Genomic DNA, 17,666 nt, shown 5'->3' with positions numbered 1-17,666 from the left:
TTAAATAAAATACAAATTGTTTATTTTTAGTATAAAGGAATATAATCAGGGTTCTGACATGTGCCCATTTCTTTTGCTTCCTAAGAATCTGAACAGTCTTCTTACATACAAAGAAGAAAATGCATTCCAGGAAAAACAAATCAAATCTCAACCCACTGAATTCAATGGAACTGGAACATACAGGTTGCAATCCTAAACCCATTTATCCAAGAGCAAGTGTCACGGGCCTCATGGGGTCTTATTTTAAAGGGGACATGTCTAGGATTGCACTGTTAAAAGAGTAGCAGTGCATTCCTTTGCATGTCTCCAGAGAAGTAAGTCCTATTGAATTCAGTGGGTTAGGAGCTAACACTGCAGTTCTCTGGGGCATTTATGGCATGCCATGGGAAGAGGGTGATGGGCAAAGCCTTTTCCTGGCCCTCCCAGTTCACTGAGGCCTGGGGGCGGGGGGGGGGGCACATTTCTTTACTTTTTTCAGTGGGATGGAATTAAATTTTTGAAAGGGTATTTTCCAAAGTCCCAACAGGGTGTTTCCTGTATACCCTGTTGTTAACAGTAAATAGCATTGTTGTTATTTGACTGAGTTCATGAGGGGTTTTTTCCCCCAACAGGTAAGTTTGGGACTGCAGTTTATATTTTGAATAGTTCACGCTAACTTTATAAAGTAGCAATGCAGGACCAAGTCATCCTTTGCATAGCAAGCCCACTATGATGTCCCCATTGGTGCTTGCAGCACTTCAACACATAGGGAAGATGGCCCTCTCCAAATGGTTGAAGGCATGCAGTGAATACATAAGGAAAGTCTTCTAGCTGCAAGTCTACTGCATTGTGATAAACTGTTTTGAGCTCCATGAAGTACACTTCATACTTTGCATTGCAAATACCAGGGTACACGAAGCAAGTGCAGTCATGTATACGCAAATTTATCATAATGATATTACTGATGGCAAATGAGGATCATCAAGAATAAGGAAAATTGAAGGTAATGAAAATGAGTAAGAAAACATTTTTCCAAGGAGTGCTGAAAAATCAGAGGCATGTTTGGACTCTGCTGCCAGTATGTGTATGGTCTTTAAACCCTTTGCATAGTTTTGTCTCAGCTTTAAGTATTACTTCAGACTCATGGTAGAAATAATTGAGTTGAATATAATATCATCACACTCCTTCAAAAAAAGAGCAGTGCCACAGTACAAAAACCATAGCCGTTTGCTTTGCACCAGGTATAGAAGTGAAGTACATTCTTGCTGATCTTAAGTGGGGTTTTGAGATTTTACATTAACCGCTCAAATCTTCGGATGTAGTAGCAAAATAGCTTCATTTGTGCAAGTATCCGGTCACAAACCTAAGCGGAGCAACTCTTGTCTAGTTAGCGGGTGTGTATCAGCACTGTATGATATATGTACATTCACATACCAGTGTGGAAACACATTCCTTCAGAACAGTCTGCCGTATGACCCTTTCAGAAGTATGGAAACCTGCCAGTTGCCTTTTAAGCCATCTGAGCTTTCAGCTTACAAGCCTTGTTATCAGGTTTAGATTGTTTTTGGCTGTAAGAGCCTTTGGGAATAACAAGGATGAACAGAGATTGGATAAAATGAAGCGAAATTGCTTGGCCAGTTCAAACAAATTGGAATAAATGTGCCTTGGCAACCACTGGTGAGAGCAGAGCAACTGCCAAGTTAGAAGAATGCATGAGCCAAAAGTTTGACTAGCAAAAGTTTAGTAAATTTCCGTGTCTGCTGGAGGCCTCTGCTGGTGCCTCTTGAAATTTCAGTGAGCTGGCTCTGGTTGCAGGGTTAATTCACCTAGAACTCTTTTTCTCCACATCTTTCAACATTGTAAGTATCCTCCTATATAAACATTCCTTAACTGCTCATTTTCCAACCTAGCCATCTTGTGTGGTGTCTGATTGTTAGAGTTTTCCTAGAAGTGGTGGCAGACGTTTTCGAAATGATCAATATTAACAAACAAGAGGGGAATCTCAAAGCACTGTGTCATTCATTTTTCTTTATAGAACAGATACAGGGCAGATGGTTTCCGCATTTGTTTCCATGGAGAACTTTGTCACACAGAAGAACTGAGCTCAGATCCTCTACTTTAGCTCCCATTAACTTTTGTGACCAGGTGCCAAAGAGAATGAGGCAAATTCCAACACGTGCAGCTTTCTCCTGTTTTAAGGGGATCGTGTCAAACTTGAGCATGCCCGGGGGGGGGGGGGGGCAATCAAGAGAGTAAAGAGCCTGAGCACCCACGTTCTGTGAGCAATGATTGGAAGAACTAGATTTATTTCACCTAGGGCAGAGAAGACTGAAGAACAGTCATGGAGAAGACAAAGCGTATTTGTTCTCTGTTGCTGCAGAGGGCAAGAGTCAAGCTAATGTGAGGAAACTGCAGAGAAGCCAATTTCAGATAAAATTTAGGAAAGCCTCCCTAGCAGCTCTTTGATAATGGGGAAGTCCATTTTCTTTTGATGGAGATATCTAGTTTTGGCAGCCATGTGTCAGGTACAGCCCATGCTTTGCTTGCAGGTTTCAAGAGGTGTGAAGGACCCTCTGCTTGAAACTCCCAAGATCTACTGCTTGAGTCTTACTGGGCTAGATGGACAATTTGTAGGCTCTGGTATAAGACTGCTTGTTCTTATGTTCCTCTGTACAAAATAAGGAAATAAATAAAATAATAATGAACTGATAATACACTGGTTCCAGCTTGGAAATAAAACTAGTTAATTCAGAACTCCAAGTTCAGGGAGCAATGTAGAGACTTCAGAAACATCTCTACTGGAGCGCTGGTCTCCACTGCATTTTTGAGTGCCCTAAACTTGAAAGTCAAGTCAAAGTCAAACCTTTCATACATACCGTTTCTGGAAAATGCGCCAACTGATGAATGTGATGCCTTTCTGTACCTGATAGACCAAGCTGTGACTCTTCCAACTGAACATTCCTTTTAGATTACTTCACAGCCTCAAGAGCACAGACCCCTGCAGCATCCCTGCATACTAAACATTAGTATGCACATTAGTACAGAAAAAGAGGGAATGTTTGCAAGAGTTACTGAAAAGCTCTCAAGTGGTCCTTATTTTTCAGGGAGGAAATACCTTCTTGAACCCAATCTAGCCCTACTTTGCAAAAGCAATTCAAAGCAAGCACTCTCTGGCCACTGCACATATTTTGAGATTTTTTTATTTCATGCCAGGATGTTTTCCTTTGAAAAGGTTCACCCTAAAATATGCTGGTGGTGTAAATAATGGAGTCATTCTCCAGAGTATTGAACATAGTCTGACAGAGTGTTATAGAACTGACATGGAGAATTTTACAACACTTCCAACAACCTCACACAATAATATCTAGCATCAAGCATTCAGATGTTTGTAACTTCTTTATGGCATTTATAAAGCACACATCAGAGTTCTGACTCTTATAATTTTTCTGTGAACTACAATATCCTAAGTGTAGAGTGGAATACAGCCAACACTTTACCTGTAGTTGCACATTTTATGCAACTATGCCATGCCACTCTCAATGTTGACTACACTTTGGCCCAGGTGACCATGTCAGTGATGTAAGGAGTTGTACCTCAGCAACATCTTGAGAGTTTCCAGGTCTTCCAACCACTTTAGGGAATGATGGGTAGCAGTGGGAGTTTCAAAGGAACTTCAGGGAAGGGGCATGCTTTTAAAGAGAGCTTTTAAAAGCTTCCAAGGAGCACAGAAAGGTTTCGAAATGTTGGCTGTGGTTGTTGGCCCACAGTCAGAGCTCAGGGTGGGGATGCTGGATTCTGCCATGACTTGTTCTTCATGTTGAATTCTGTGGATGAGTTTGTTTGTCATTGCCCTCCAGTTGTCATGTGGGTCCCTGCTTTCATTTTCTTCCCTTCAAGCTATTCTTCACCTTCAACACTGGAAAATGTACAAATAATATTGGGGACTTGCTGTTTGGACATATCTGTGACCACCTGGGTTCACATTTTGAATTTGTCTATGAGTGCATATACTGCAGGAAGTGCATATAATGCACTGCAAAACAATGCAAGAACAAGCCAGAAATACGTTGTGGAGGTGGGGATAGCAAATGAATTTGCATGCAGGATTGATCTATTATTCACAGAAACCTGTTCCACCTAAAGAGCAGAGTACTTGGCGCCTTAAGTAAGGGCAAGATTTCAAAGAATAGGCAATATATGGTCTCAGTCTGGGGTTTTGAGATACTGAACACAAAACAGACTCAAATACTAAAGGTTTTATGCCAAGGCATATGCATCCAATGTTCTCCTGCTCTCTAATTTCAGAATATAGTTCATGTTAAATTTTAAAACCCTTCGGTGAAGTCAAAGCACAGATGTCTGTCACCTGCACAATGTATCCTTCACGGCTGCTATGCTGAGCAGTTGAGATGCTATAGTAATGCTAAGTGTTGACATGAAAGGTTGCCTAACTATTTGGAGCGTTCAACTTCAAGTCCCCTTGCTCCAACTGCTTTAAAAAACAGACACAGGACAAATCAAGGCTAAAGTCCTGTAGGGAACGTGAGATTTTATCTTGAAGGATTACAGAAGACTGCTGGGCAAGTTGGAGAATGAGAATAACTTCTAAAAGTTGGACTAGAAGTAGAATCAAAAAGGCTGGAAACAGTACCTCTTTTGTTTCTATTTGTTTGGTTCAAACAATGGAGGAGCTCAGCCTCAACTTCTGTTCATCTTTTCTTACAAGACAGCGGCAGGGATGAAGCTGGGGAGCCTCAGTGAAAAGCTCTCTTCAGTCTTTGAGGGAGTCAAGTGTTGGACTGAGCCAGGGCACTGTTTTTACTAAAAAGTATCGAGCATGCATGTTTGACTGGAGCAATGCTTTGATATTAAAATAGGGGAACTTAAGACACCTTAACTAATCATGAGAAACATTCAGCTGAATACAATTCACTTCTTCAAGTACTAAGTGTTATCCTGAGTTACCATCATACTCATGGTTGAGGAGGCAATTGTGAACAGTGAGGTAAGAAGGATATAAGATGCACTAAAATCTTTCCCTGCTGGAGAACAGAGAGGGCTGGAGAAGCAGCCGGCAGGCTAGATGGGGTAGCCCTGCAAGCCATTTTCAGGCCAAACCTGCCCCATCCCTTGGGTAGTGAAAGTTATATTAAGTAGCCATTCTCTTTGGCATCTGGTCACAAAAGTGAATGGCAGCTAACATAGGAGATCTGATCTCACATCTGCTGTGTGAGACAAGTTCTCCACACAAACAAATGTGGAAACAATTCCTACCCCTCCCCTCATTCTGTTTATAAATGCCAGAAGAGGAACCATGTTTTATACAAAATATTAGAGAAACGTAACAAATTGGGCATCGTATGCATTCAAATGTACAGTGAAAAGCACCACTGAGTTCTGCTATTCAATTTTCAATGCTTCAGTATTGTATCCACAAAGAATAATGGGTATTTGTTCCAATAAGCACAACATAAAGTGAAATCCAATCATGTCTGCCAATAGAACAGACAGCACGGCTCCTCTGTGCAGCCCGCTGAGTGTATGACACAGAGTAGGGCAACTCTGGAACAAATGCAGAGGAGAAGCATGCTTCTGTGATATTGGATGGAACCAAACGTTTTAAGCAGAAAATTCAATCTGAATTGAATATTTGGATAGCAGTAGACACTAAAAGGGTAAATATAAATATTAATTTATGATCAACCTGTCACATAATTCATTAAGTGAAACTTACCGCAGATATAGTAATCAGGCTTAACAAAAGGAAATAAATACTGTGCATAGAATTTCAACTTTCCTTTAGAAAAGTTCATAAGCAGAGTAACTGAATGAGTCCCTATGAAATGAACATAGCACAAACAGCACTTAATGGCCTGTGCCCAGTCCAAACGAAAATTTAATTAGCTCCTATTTTGTAGGGTAAAATACTGCAAGACACGTGCTGGATATTTGAGGAGGGCCACACTCATCCTAATTAGGAAATAAATATTTTGCTACCTAGCCACATGAGAAAATCAGGTTTATAATACATCTGGAAAATTAATGTGTCAGCCTAATAACCTATTAAAGTATTTAAAAAAACAACCTGTGACATAGCATTTGCACAGTACAGTCTCTAATTTCTGTGCAACATTTTAACAACTTAATAAAACATACTTTTCCTCTTTAAGCATAGCAATAATTTATCACAGATCTAAATTACAAGGTGGCAATTCATAATGAAAAAAGCGTATCTTATTATACGACTCAAGCAGAAAAATGTTTGAAATTTTCAAACATGCTGAAACGATAGCACATTTCTAAATGTGTTAAATTAAGGAAGCACTTCAGGGATAAAGTACATCTCTAAACTGAAATATTTTAAAATGTACTATATCAAGAGAACATATTTTAGGTGATGAGGATAAGGCAAATGTTAGTTCTGTCATTTATATAATTAATTCACAGAAACATGAGTTAAGTGCCATCTTTACTCAAAATGACAAAGTTTAGAAAGTGAATTTTGATCAGTACCAAGCTTTGAAAGCTGTCAAGCTTTGAAACAGAGAACAAGTGAATTAGGGTAGTGTGATGCAACAGATATAGTGCAGAAACCAGATCAAAATTCAGCTTTTAGTGCTTTATGGCACCAGCACCAGGTTTAAGGGTAACCTAGATAAGACTGGCCTAGTGAGTCCCCTGCAAGCTTGCTAAGAGGTGGTGGGGTAGCAGCACAAGCATAGTGAGCAGCACAAAGAACTTGCAGCAACAGAGAGCTTGGCATTCCAAAGAGAAGCACCAGATAGGCAGCAGCTACCATGACCTGTAACTTTCCCAGAATGCTCCTGAGTCCTGCATGAGGGCCAAGGCATTCTGGAGAAATTGAGACTGTGGTTGAAGCAGCCTCACTTGGTGTTTTTTTTTAAGAGTGCTGTGCTCTGAAAAAGATAATTATTTAGGGGTGTGGGTTGGTTAAAAAAAACTCTTTCAGCACTCTGTACAAATTAAATTTGTGGCTGCAACTGCCTCATTTGGCTGTCTGAGAACGCTAGGTTGTACAACATGATTAAAATATTTTTAAAAGGAGGCTAGCTTGGGTGGTGGTGAGCTTATGGCATTTACTCCAACCCTATCATGCTCAGCAGACCATGGAGTCTGCTCTTTACCCGGCCACAGGAACTCTGGGAATTTTTTAGGGTGAAGGAGCCCTCTACTCTACTTCAGATTGCCTTGTCTAGTCAGGACCAGGCTGCAAGCTCGGTGTGGGCAGGGAAAAGAGTAAAGGGGGCAGCAAGGCCACCCTGTATTCTATATCTCCTTCACGCCTAATAACCCATCAGGAGCAGGCCATGACTACCAATGAAAACTAAATAAAGATTGTAAAAGCAGCTATACTGTAAAATAGTAGACTTTCTCTACCATTTTATAATGCAACTGTTATGTTCATAAATGACCAGACCAGTCTTTTTAGAAAGGCTCAGTAGTTCTATACACTGTAGCAAGTGGCAAACCACATTTTATGACAGACAAAATTATGTCAAAAATCTCCTGAATTCTTTTAGCCCAAATTGCCTGTTGGGTATTATACACAAAAATAAACTATCTAAAAAAAGTAATGTTCACATCACCAGAACAAGAAAAACAGCCCCAACCAAAATATTTTCCTGATTTTTATGGGTGTTATCAAGAAACACAATCAAAATCTAGCCCAGAATCATAATTTGTATAGCAACGAAATTCATTAGCTAAGTTTCGAGTATGTTTCGGAATAAACTTGCACATCTTCACTCCAAGAAACTTTGCAGCATATTCCTCCATGACTGAACCTGAAGCAAAATTTAAAAAAATAAAAAAACATGAGTACTGGCAACCAAAACACTAAGAAGAGCCAAATATTCAGCAGGATCAGTATCCTGTTTCCAAATGTGACTTCTAAGAAACTCATAAGCAGGGCATGAAAGCTCAAGCCCTTCCCTGCCACCCGCCAGCAACTGGTATCTAAAGGTACACTGCCTCTGAATGAGATTTTATTTATCAAGACAAGACAATGGAATAACGCAACTCTATTTTTAACAACTTGTCTAGGACTCCATTCCCCCCACCCTAGCATCCTCTGACCACACACAAAAGTCCTCTGCTACTTGTGCAGCACTTAAATCAATGGGACAGTTGATTTATTTCCAAACCATAAAAAAAGGAGGGAGGGGTCTGTAAAGGGTAGAAGTTTATTTTTTAAAAAAATTATTTAAGTGTATTCTTCTCTAACAAATGCTCTGAAGTGAAGTGTAACTTTGCAGAGTATGCCTTCAACAAAGCAAAGAGTACACTCAGACTTACGACTGAGAGAACATCATGTCTGGGTGTCTGTATGCATCTTGGTCTTGAAGGCACATACAGCCTTCACAAATCATATGTTGCCTATCCAAAGACAGTATTGATTTCTCCTCGTGTCCACATGTCAGATACAGGAAACTGAAGCCTGTATACAAGTTCTACAGCCTCACAGGGAAGGATCAACATTTTGGCTTGAATGGTAACTATTACTCCACCTCACCATATCCAGGTACTGATTCCCACACTTCTTATTTTCGACTTACTTAATGCATGTCAAGAATGAACTTTTTCAAAACAAAACTTCTGATATTCCACATGTTAAACATAAGTATTTTTAATTTTGTTAAAACGCAGCATGTTTTGCTATGGATGCATATGAGGCACTGCATAAGGTAACAGCTGTTACACCATGCAACTGCTATATAAATTGCTTTTTGGTAAATTTCTAAATGCCCAACACTTTCCACCAATGAAGTCTTGGAAACTGCCCTATTCTTGGCATCTTTTCTCAAAATCCTTCAATTACTTCAACATGTTTCCACAATCAGTTATCTTCCTAAAACTTTCTTATGCATTCATGTTATTCTTCTGAATCTTTCCTCCTTATTTCCAAGGTTTATGCCTCCCAGTTATGCCCCTGAACTCCCTTTAATGTCACCTTCCTCTGTCATTTTTGATTGTGTGTCCTTTCCCCACTTACATACTTAACTGGAGAGAGAAGCAATTACACAAATATGCTGCTGTCACTGAAGAGCCCTCTGGTGGTCAGAGAAATAGCATCAAAACATCCCAATAAAATCACTTTTATCAAGATACTGTACACACTTATCGGAAACTTATTTTAAATGAATGCAGAGTCTGTAATAATATAGATAGGGAATTTTATGAGTTGATGTGGTCCCAATTCTTAAAAGTGGTTAAGGAAGGAAATGTTATACCTGTACAAAGCAGAATCTTTCCTTTAGTTAGGTATTTTATAGTTTCAGCAGTTTTCCTGAGACATTCTTCAGACAGGTACGGTGGATCTGCTAGGACTATATCAAAACTGTGTGCTGCAAGGTTGGCCGGAAGATTCAAAGGATTTTTATAATCATAGAAAACATAATCAGTGCCATGTACAGAAAATCTTTGATCATATTCCAATACACATGCTGAAAAATCTTTGTAATTCAGTTCTTTCAATTTTTGATAAATGCTGGGAGCACTAACACATGCTATCCTGCAAAGAAAAGGAAGAACAACAAATCAGATAATATAGTTGCAAAGCATTTAATCCTGAATATAAATACTTAAATATGTTGACAGCTTGAAGATCACTTTTTCTCAGTAATTACACAACTGTAAAAAAAATTACTAAGAAGCAAGCAACTTGCCACTCAAAAAACAAAACATTCATACTCTAGCAGAATATTCCTCTCGTGTAAAAGTAGTAACATCCACGCTGTAACAGGACCAAGCACTGTATGGTTTGAGCATGATTTTTTGTTTTATTCCCAATGTAAAAATACATCTCTGCTGTTTATTATTCCCAATGTACAAATACATTATCATGCTCTTAGAAACACTGTTCCTTCACACCATCCCTAAGAAGAGAACTCAAGTGCTGTGCTTCTGTATAGCACAAATTGCTAGTAATGTACATCTTAAACTTCCTGTGCATGGCAGATCACAGGAACCAGAAAAAAAACTTGTTCTTCAAGTAGTTCAAACTAAGCAGGGATTTCAGCTAAAATCTAAAGAACTTTATATATTTTTGCACATCATGTCATATTAAAAGTAAAAGAACCTCAAAAATGAAAAGAAGTTCTTAGCATCATTTGTTAAATTACGCTCAGACCATGGAAGGTGAGAATATTTGTACAGAACCTAAGCTCAGTTAATGGTCTCTGGGAATTCTCTGCTTTAGGCCCTTGCCTAAAAATGGAAATTGCTTCCTCCCTCTCAGCTAAGTTATCGTGAAGATGACAAACACTGTAGACCTCTTTGCACATTATATGCAATATAAAAATTATGAAGACCAGTAGTATCTCAGTGATTCATGCCTCCTATTTGACTGTCCTGTGCTTTAACCATATGATCTCACAGTGAATTCTGTACTGTAACTCCATATACCCAAGTGTTAATATATTAATATACTTTGAAGGAATTATGAAAGAGCATGTTTCCAGTATTTACATAATGCCGGGTCTATAAAATCAGTACAACTTACTTGCCATTTCTTCCAGCTGCTCTTACAGCCTCATTGGCTAAACGGAGTGCAGTTTCAGTATCGTACCAAAACTGGCTGAGTTGCTGGGGATGATAAAGCACAAACACTTTCAGAGATATCCTTCTCTTATACATTATGTAATACTTAGCTTCTGCTTAACAAGAGAAATGGAGTAAAACATGAAACTAAGTGAAATGGAGTTTGTCATTACATATGGACAAAAGTATTCAGTAGTCTTGATCTCATTTTTACACCATTGTCCCCCAGTAAAAGAAATGCAGAAAAAAGTAGAACATGGAGAAAAGAAACACAAAAGTTGCAGATTTTCAAGGTGGAAGTCCTGAGGCAATGCCAATACCAGAGATGGCTGATTGCAAGCCTCAAGGAGGGAGGAAAAACAGGGAAGCAGCAATGAGAGTCAGGATTGGAGGGGAAAGCAATTCTATTTCCCAGCCATAACAAGTTGTTTTACTAGCAGTTGTTAAGCTGAACAACTTGTTAGCCAGGAAATCTTACTTCTGAAAAACTTTTTCTAATTCCTATGCAGGTTTAGACAGAAAAAGTCCTACATTTGCCAGCACTGACAGGGGACTCAAAGAGCTGTAGGACATTTTTTCTGTCTAAAGCTTCCACCTTAAATTCTGTATTTCCATCTAATAACAGATGTTCTTACCAAAATGCTAACAAACTTATTGTTAGATGTCTACAAGTAAAAATAAAGTCAACACAAACAGAATTCATATATTCATATTAGATTTTACTTTTTAACAAATAACTGGTGGTGGTGGGCACACCTGATGAATAATATTCTTAATTCAGACTTTGTACCTAGTATTTAAATTAGGTTAGAAATATATTAACCAATTATATAGCTGTCCAAACTCCAGATAATCCAAGAGAAATTGGCAAAGAAATAGAATGGAAACAATTGTAGTATTGGTGGAGAAATAAAAAAGGAGAACAGGATTTTGTGTATCACACTGAGATTAACAGATACAACTAAGATTTTTCTGGCTCTTCTCTTGGTCCCATCCCATCCAACTCATACCTAGTCATAAAACAGTATGTGTTAGGTTGAATAAACCAAAACAAGCTTAATTTTAACTCAGAATTTGGGCTGTATTTATATATCTTAAGCAAAAATAATGCCCTTTCCAGCTTCCCAAACTGGGATTTTACCATTAGAAATAGGTATAGGAATAGTAAGCAATGCTGAAGATACATGTAAAAAAGACACACCTACCAGTGTAGAAGACAGTGCTTCTGTTGTTTCCACAACATTTACATGGTCTGTACTAGCAGGCATTGTTCTATTTTCCAATATGTTAAGATAAATCAGAGTCAGAATCCAAGTAAAAAGATTCCCTGTTGTTTCATTCATGGAAGCTCCAGGTATTCATGCTACCTTTCCCACTCTGGACAGTCTTGTTGGGTGGATCTCTTCTCAGCATTTTCTACAGCATACTCATAATCCTCTATCACTGTACATGGACATTATCATTAACTGTATTCAAGTCAAAGTGCACCTGCTTACCCAGTTCTCTTCTATTGATCCAAAATATTTTCCACCTGTTTTAACATCTTCTTTTTGCTGTTGTTCAATATAGAATTCCTGTAGAGCAGCTAAGGCTTCAGTCGAAAGCTGGGGGACATCATCATCACTGTCGCTCATTTTCTAACTGTAAAGCAAAGGAAAACAGCCACATCTTAACTTTAAAAGATCTTCTAAAGATACATGGTGGTCCCAAAATATTTTGATAGGAATACGAATAGAATAAGAGTTCTCAAATATCAAATTAGCTTTTGTTCCAAATATAAAGTCTGTTCAATGTTGCTAGCTCAAAAATAGATCACTCAGCAGAATCTACTCACCAACTATCCACACTAAACGTAAGGGGAAGGGAGCAGACTAGACACTATTGCAGTATGAAATTATGGATTATTTTGTAGGATCAGGGAATGGATCCCGCCATAGCATAAGACACTAGAAGAGAGTAGTGCAAACATTACCTAATGACATAAGGGGTACATGAGGCTACAGTCCAATGTCTTGTATTCATTGGAAAGAGGAATCAGCATTTTGTCATCTCAACAGGAAAGATACAAAGGGATGGGAACATCAGGGTAGCTCCAGTGACTATAATTGTGCTTATACTCAGGCATTCTACTTATAGTACCCTGGATCTTAGTAACACTATTCCAGTTGAATTTAAGTATCATTACACATTTTTTTCCAGGTCACCTTAACATGGACGAAATTACTGGTATACTTTACATGTTCCCCAGAAACCAATACAGTTCTGCTGATGCTTTTCTACTTTTATTTATTTTCTCTAAATATGAAAATCCAAAACTACATTTATGGATGTTTTTGGCTGATATTCATTCCAGGAATACAACTCTTTCTTTATATATGATTTTCATGATGAAGTTTTCATGATTTTAATTGACTGAAAATGGAGGATGAGGAATGTAAGCAGTCTATCTTTGGTTTTGTTTTTAAGGTGACATGCAAAATTATTATGTTTAATCTATATTTCTTGTTATTCTCTTCCAAGCTAATATCAGCACAGTCGCCAACTCCTAAGAAAATATGTTTTCATTTAGCAGAAAGACTGCTGTGTATATTAATGTTAAACATGCTTCATAATGAAAACTCTCTTATGGATTAAAAGTATGCAGGCCAAGTATATGCCTGCAGAAATTTCTCTCAAGTGGATTATAGAAATTACTTTAAAATATTCTTGTCTGGATCATAACTATTCTAGGTCTAGTTAAAAATATCACTAACTGGGATGCAAGTTCTTTATACCACACTTTGAAAAACACAAAGCACCACACAGAAATGCAAGGCTATGAAGACCAAGCCATTAAAATAACAACAAAAAGAAATTCATGACCATAGCTTGAAGTAACAAGCTAATGAAAACACAGTGATGCATAACGAAAGGAGATAACCTGAGCCAATAAATAGGACTGCCATAGACAACACTTGGACTTGGATCATTTCTCAATCTATCTTCTTCCCTGCTAACTTGTTGCTTAGAAGACAGTAGGCTTGGTAATCAGGTGAAGTATATTCTCTCTCTCTATTACTGTCATTTCTTTATCTGTAAAAAGCCATCCAGGTATACAGCAACTTGTACAATTAAAACAGAAATGTGTAGGAAAGAGCAAGATATTTGCAGAGTGACCCATAAAAACCTGGAGTGAACCCTGTACATGGCTGACCATGCTTGCTAGGGCTGATAGGAGTTGCAGTTCAACTGTTTTAGAGAGCCAAATGTGCCCCACCACTACTGTATATGAACAAATATTGTTGCACTAGTTTTACAAAAGAGATTATAATACTCAGCAGCAACTTCAGGGAGTGCACATGATCACCCAGAAATCATTGCAGACCTGGTAAAAAGTCATATGATTTAAGTGTCCAAATCTTATTTTTGAACTTTTTGTATATTATTTGTGTTTGTTAAGATACTGCTGTATGAAGAAAAAATCATGATAGCTATTAAGCTAAAGCAACTGTTGTGTTATCAAGAGCTTCACCATATAGAGTACAGAGGAAACCAAAGGCATTTATGAATATTGACCCACCACTAAAAGCTTATACAGCAGAAAGCCACATTTCTGAAATGAAGGGAATGACATGAGAATCATACTCCACCTATTGGACAAGTGGCATTTATGAAAATGAATCAAGAGGGGAACAGTGGAACTCTTACTTAAACATGCTTTTAAATGAATAACACACAACATTTGAGAGACCACATTTCAGATACCACTGTGATGCAAAGCTGCACTTTGCATTTTCCTTCCCTACAAGAATATATAGGGTTGGGGTAGTAAAAATATGGTAACGCAATCCCTCCCAGTATTTCAGATCATAATCTTCTCAACTGTTTTACTGTGTCAAGGTCTAGAGTGCTGAATGATTATGTGGGCCATTATGCTGAAGTTCATTTTGCAGAATCATGTTAGGTCAGGCTCCCTTTCTCAGCAGCCATCAAAACAGAAAACTGCCTTATACCAAGTCATACTATTGGCCCGACTATTGTCTATACCAGGGATAGATAACATCTGGTCCTCTAGATGTTGCTGGGGCTGATTAATGCTGATGAGAATCTGACAATATCCAGAAGGCCACATGTTCCTCACTGTTTCTATACTGATTGGCCACAGTTCTCCAGAATTTCAGAAAGTCCTTCCCAGCCATAATTGGGGGTGTTGGGGACCTTTGCATGCAAGGCATGTGGCTTACTATGGCTTTGTCATCTAGGAATCAAAATCTCATAAATACTGCCCCAAAATCAATTTATTAATAGACAAAAATACTATTATTTATTAAAAATATATTAGTGCTACATCCCAATTTAACAAGACTTACAGGGCAGTTCACAAAAGTTATAATTAAAAAGCAAAAGCAACTACATTGAAAAAGACTATCAGACTAAAATCAGCTTAGAGGGCATGGAAAGCTGAGTAAATAACAAGGGTTTTATTACATCTGGTACCAGATAAACATTCCTGGGGAGGATAATCCATATTCAGGGATCCCAAAACTGAACTGGCCCCCTCTCCAGTCAACTCCTACCTCATTTAAGAGAATTTCCCACATCTAAAAGTGCTACTCCAGCCAGGACACCTCAGTGACTCTTGAGTTCATGTTTAAGAATTGCTCATTGGTTTTGGTCTAAGCAGCAACTCACCAAACCTTAACAATCACTTCATCTGTTATATTTTAAATGTACAGCTAAAAAACCTTAGAGAAGTATGGTACCAGCTCCAGATTTTAGAGGGGCCTTGGGTAAGGCACCCACTACTGGTACTCTTCCTGAATCTATCTGCTCACCATCACTGCCATCAGCTGCTCTTGCTCCCTATTGCTACCAGTTGTGGAGAGCTGATGAGCAAGGGAGCAGGAGCATCTTCAGCTTCTCTCACATAAGAGCCAGGGGAATGAGCACATTGAAAAGATGAGGTGGAGAATAACCTGCAGGGGACTTTTGCCAGTGACCCCCCCCCGGGGTGCAGGCCTTAGGCAAGTACCCCCCCCCATGCTTACTGTTAACACCACCCCTATGTAAGTGAAATACTCTACATTATACAACAGTCTCATTAACTGCAGCTTCCTGTTAGGAGTACAATGAAGTTGTAGAATCAATAATAAATCGGCATTTTACTTTCATGTCATGTGCAGAATGGTCCCAATGAGGTCAATTTTGTTATTCCCTTTCACCTGCCCTTACACTTTCGTCAGGACAATTAAAGGGTATTATGTCCTAGAGAGAACTACTGTTATTATTAATCAACGATGATTGCGGCCATCCACGAAGAATTTTCGACAAAAGTGCAAATCTGCAAAAGCAGAGCCGATTTTTTTTTAAAGGACTTTATAATGTGAGGTTGGCTCCAGACTTAGTCACAGTTCGAGGCAGCAGATGGGTGTTTTAATCCATGGGCCTTAGAAATCCCATCGATTCCAGAACTACTCCAACGACATTGGGAAACAAGATGTGGTATGGTGCAACCATTTCTGGCCTTGTCACGGAGAACAATAAAGGCCAGCTCCGGTTCCACCGTTACAACAAATCTGCGGGGCAGAGAGCGTGCGGGGCCCTCCCCTATTCCTCCCCCTGCAGCCGAGCCTCTGTCCGCTGGCTGGGCTCGCTCCTCACTACGTTCCCAACCCACCTTCTTCCCACCTGGCCCTCAGAGAAGCCGCCCATCAACTCCCTTGGATCAGCACCTCCTCGCCTGAACCGCCCCTTCTCCGGCTCCGGCTCTCCCACGCCACTCACCCGTAATGCGGCCTGTGCCAGCTCCTCCGTCCCAGCCGTTCCAGGAAGGCCTCTCGCTGCGGCGCCACCTAGCGCGGGCTCTCGGGACTAGCCAGGCAGGGCGTTCGGGTGGGCGGGCGTCCTTACCTCAGCCGGAGCTCTTTTGGCCACGCAGGCGCAGTGCGCTCTTCCCGCTCCTTTTTTCTACAAATATACATTATATTATAATATAATATTTTATTATATCAGTCTTCCCCAGCCTGATGGTTGCCCGGGTCTCACATTAGCCCCAGACGGCCAAATCATCTGGGGGGGGGGGACGCCGGGTAGGGGAAGGAGACGCATATATCGGGGAATATAGTTAGATTTATTCGATGAGAAAGAAGCTTCTTCCTTTTTATCTCAGTCAGCAGTCAGGTTCTTATTTAACCCCTTCGTTATTACACCTCTCCCTTGTTTTTAATGACCTTATATCATCGGGGGAAACATACGATAACTACGAATGAAACAGTCTTGCAGCACCTGAAAGGCTCACTTTTTTTTCTGGGATAAGTTTTTATGGAAGTGGGCAAGGTCTTCAGAAACTTAGGACATAATAAAACGGTTAAGGCCTTTGGAGTGCCACAAGAGGTTTAGTTTCTGGTTTGTGCAATAACCTGAAATGGGTACCCGTTTGGAAACAATGGGGAAATCATTTCGAGGATCTAAAAGGGAATGGGTGATCCTAAGGGAATGAGGCGCCAGCCCTAGCCCAGATAGCCAATCCTGCGCTACAATGGAAATTGCAGTCCAACAACATGCGGGAGATCATGCATTCCCCATCAGTGAAATAAGGAGACAGGGAAGAAATGCTTTGGGATGCCATCAATGGGTGTAATTCCATACAAGTTTAGATAGTAAAAAGTCTTCAGCTCCCAGCATATCCCAGCCAGCGTACTGGACATGGGGTAAGCCTTTCAACTGCATTGAAGGGAAGGAATAATTTGGGAATAGCAATGATAGACCTGGGACTGGAATTACAGCCCCTCAGAATAGGAATGATGGTCCCAGAAATGACAAGCCTGGCAGTAGAAAAGTGACTGCCCCCAGTGCTGTTTCTGTCATCTTTGAATGCATTTAATTACACTAAGCGCCCAGAAATATTGCTCATCCCGTTTTGTTTCTTACATCAAATACATTTAACAGTTTAGCACAGAGGCACATAAAGAACTTCACAATAAAATGAATCTATATGGTTAATGATGACAGGCAATACCTAAAAATGCCAACACATATTCAAATTCATTTCCTGCCAGGGTATGTATTCCATGCACAACTTGCATGATGGGATATTTCCCAAATGTTAAGACTTTGGCACCACATATAAAAGTACTGAAGTGCTTCAC

At 39.5% G+C, this 17,666-nt stretch overlaps 1 protein-coding gene across 5 annotated transcripts; it reads right to left on the bottom strand.

Moving 5' to 3' along the window:
- Window positions 1-3,163: 3,163 nt before the first annotated feature.
- Window positions 3,164-16,371, bottom strand: EEF1AKMT1 (EEF1A lysine methyltransferase 1). Of its 5 annotated transcripts, none has more exons than XM_044442483.1 (5): window positions 16,303-16,371; window positions 12,036-12,180; window positions 10,502-10,584; window positions 9,231-9,511; window positions 5,656-7,784 (listed from the first exon to the last, which is right to left on the bottom strand). In XM_044442483.1, the coding sequence occupies exons 2-5, from the start codon at window positions 12,171-12,173 to the stop codon at window positions 7,642-7,644; spliced, it is 645 nt and encodes a 214-aa protein (XP_044298418.1). In that variant the 5' UTR covers window positions 12,174-12,180; window positions 16,303-16,371; the 3' UTR covers window positions 5,656-7,641. The 5 variants fall into 5 exon arrangements, with proteins under 5 accessions (XP_044298421.1, XP_044298418.1, XP_044298416.1 ...); XM_044442481.1 differs by having other exon boundaries at window positions 16,196-16,308; XM_044442484.1 differs by having other exon boundaries at window positions 16,207-16,308.
- Window positions 16,372-17,666: the final 1,295 nt, after the last annotated feature.

Source organism: Varanus komodoensis, unplaced genomic scaffold, assembly GCF_004798865.1.
Source record: "Varanus komodoensis strain SLA01 unplaced genomic scaffold, ASM479886v1 scaffold4, whole genome shotgun sequence".
In the NCBI taxonomy this organism is placed as follows: Eukaryota; Metazoa; Chordata; class Lepidosauria; order Squamata; family Varanidae; genus Varanus; species Varanus komodoensis.
The sequence above is the reverse complement of the archived record's forward strand: the minus strand, read 5'-3'. Positions and strand labels throughout refer to the sequence as shown.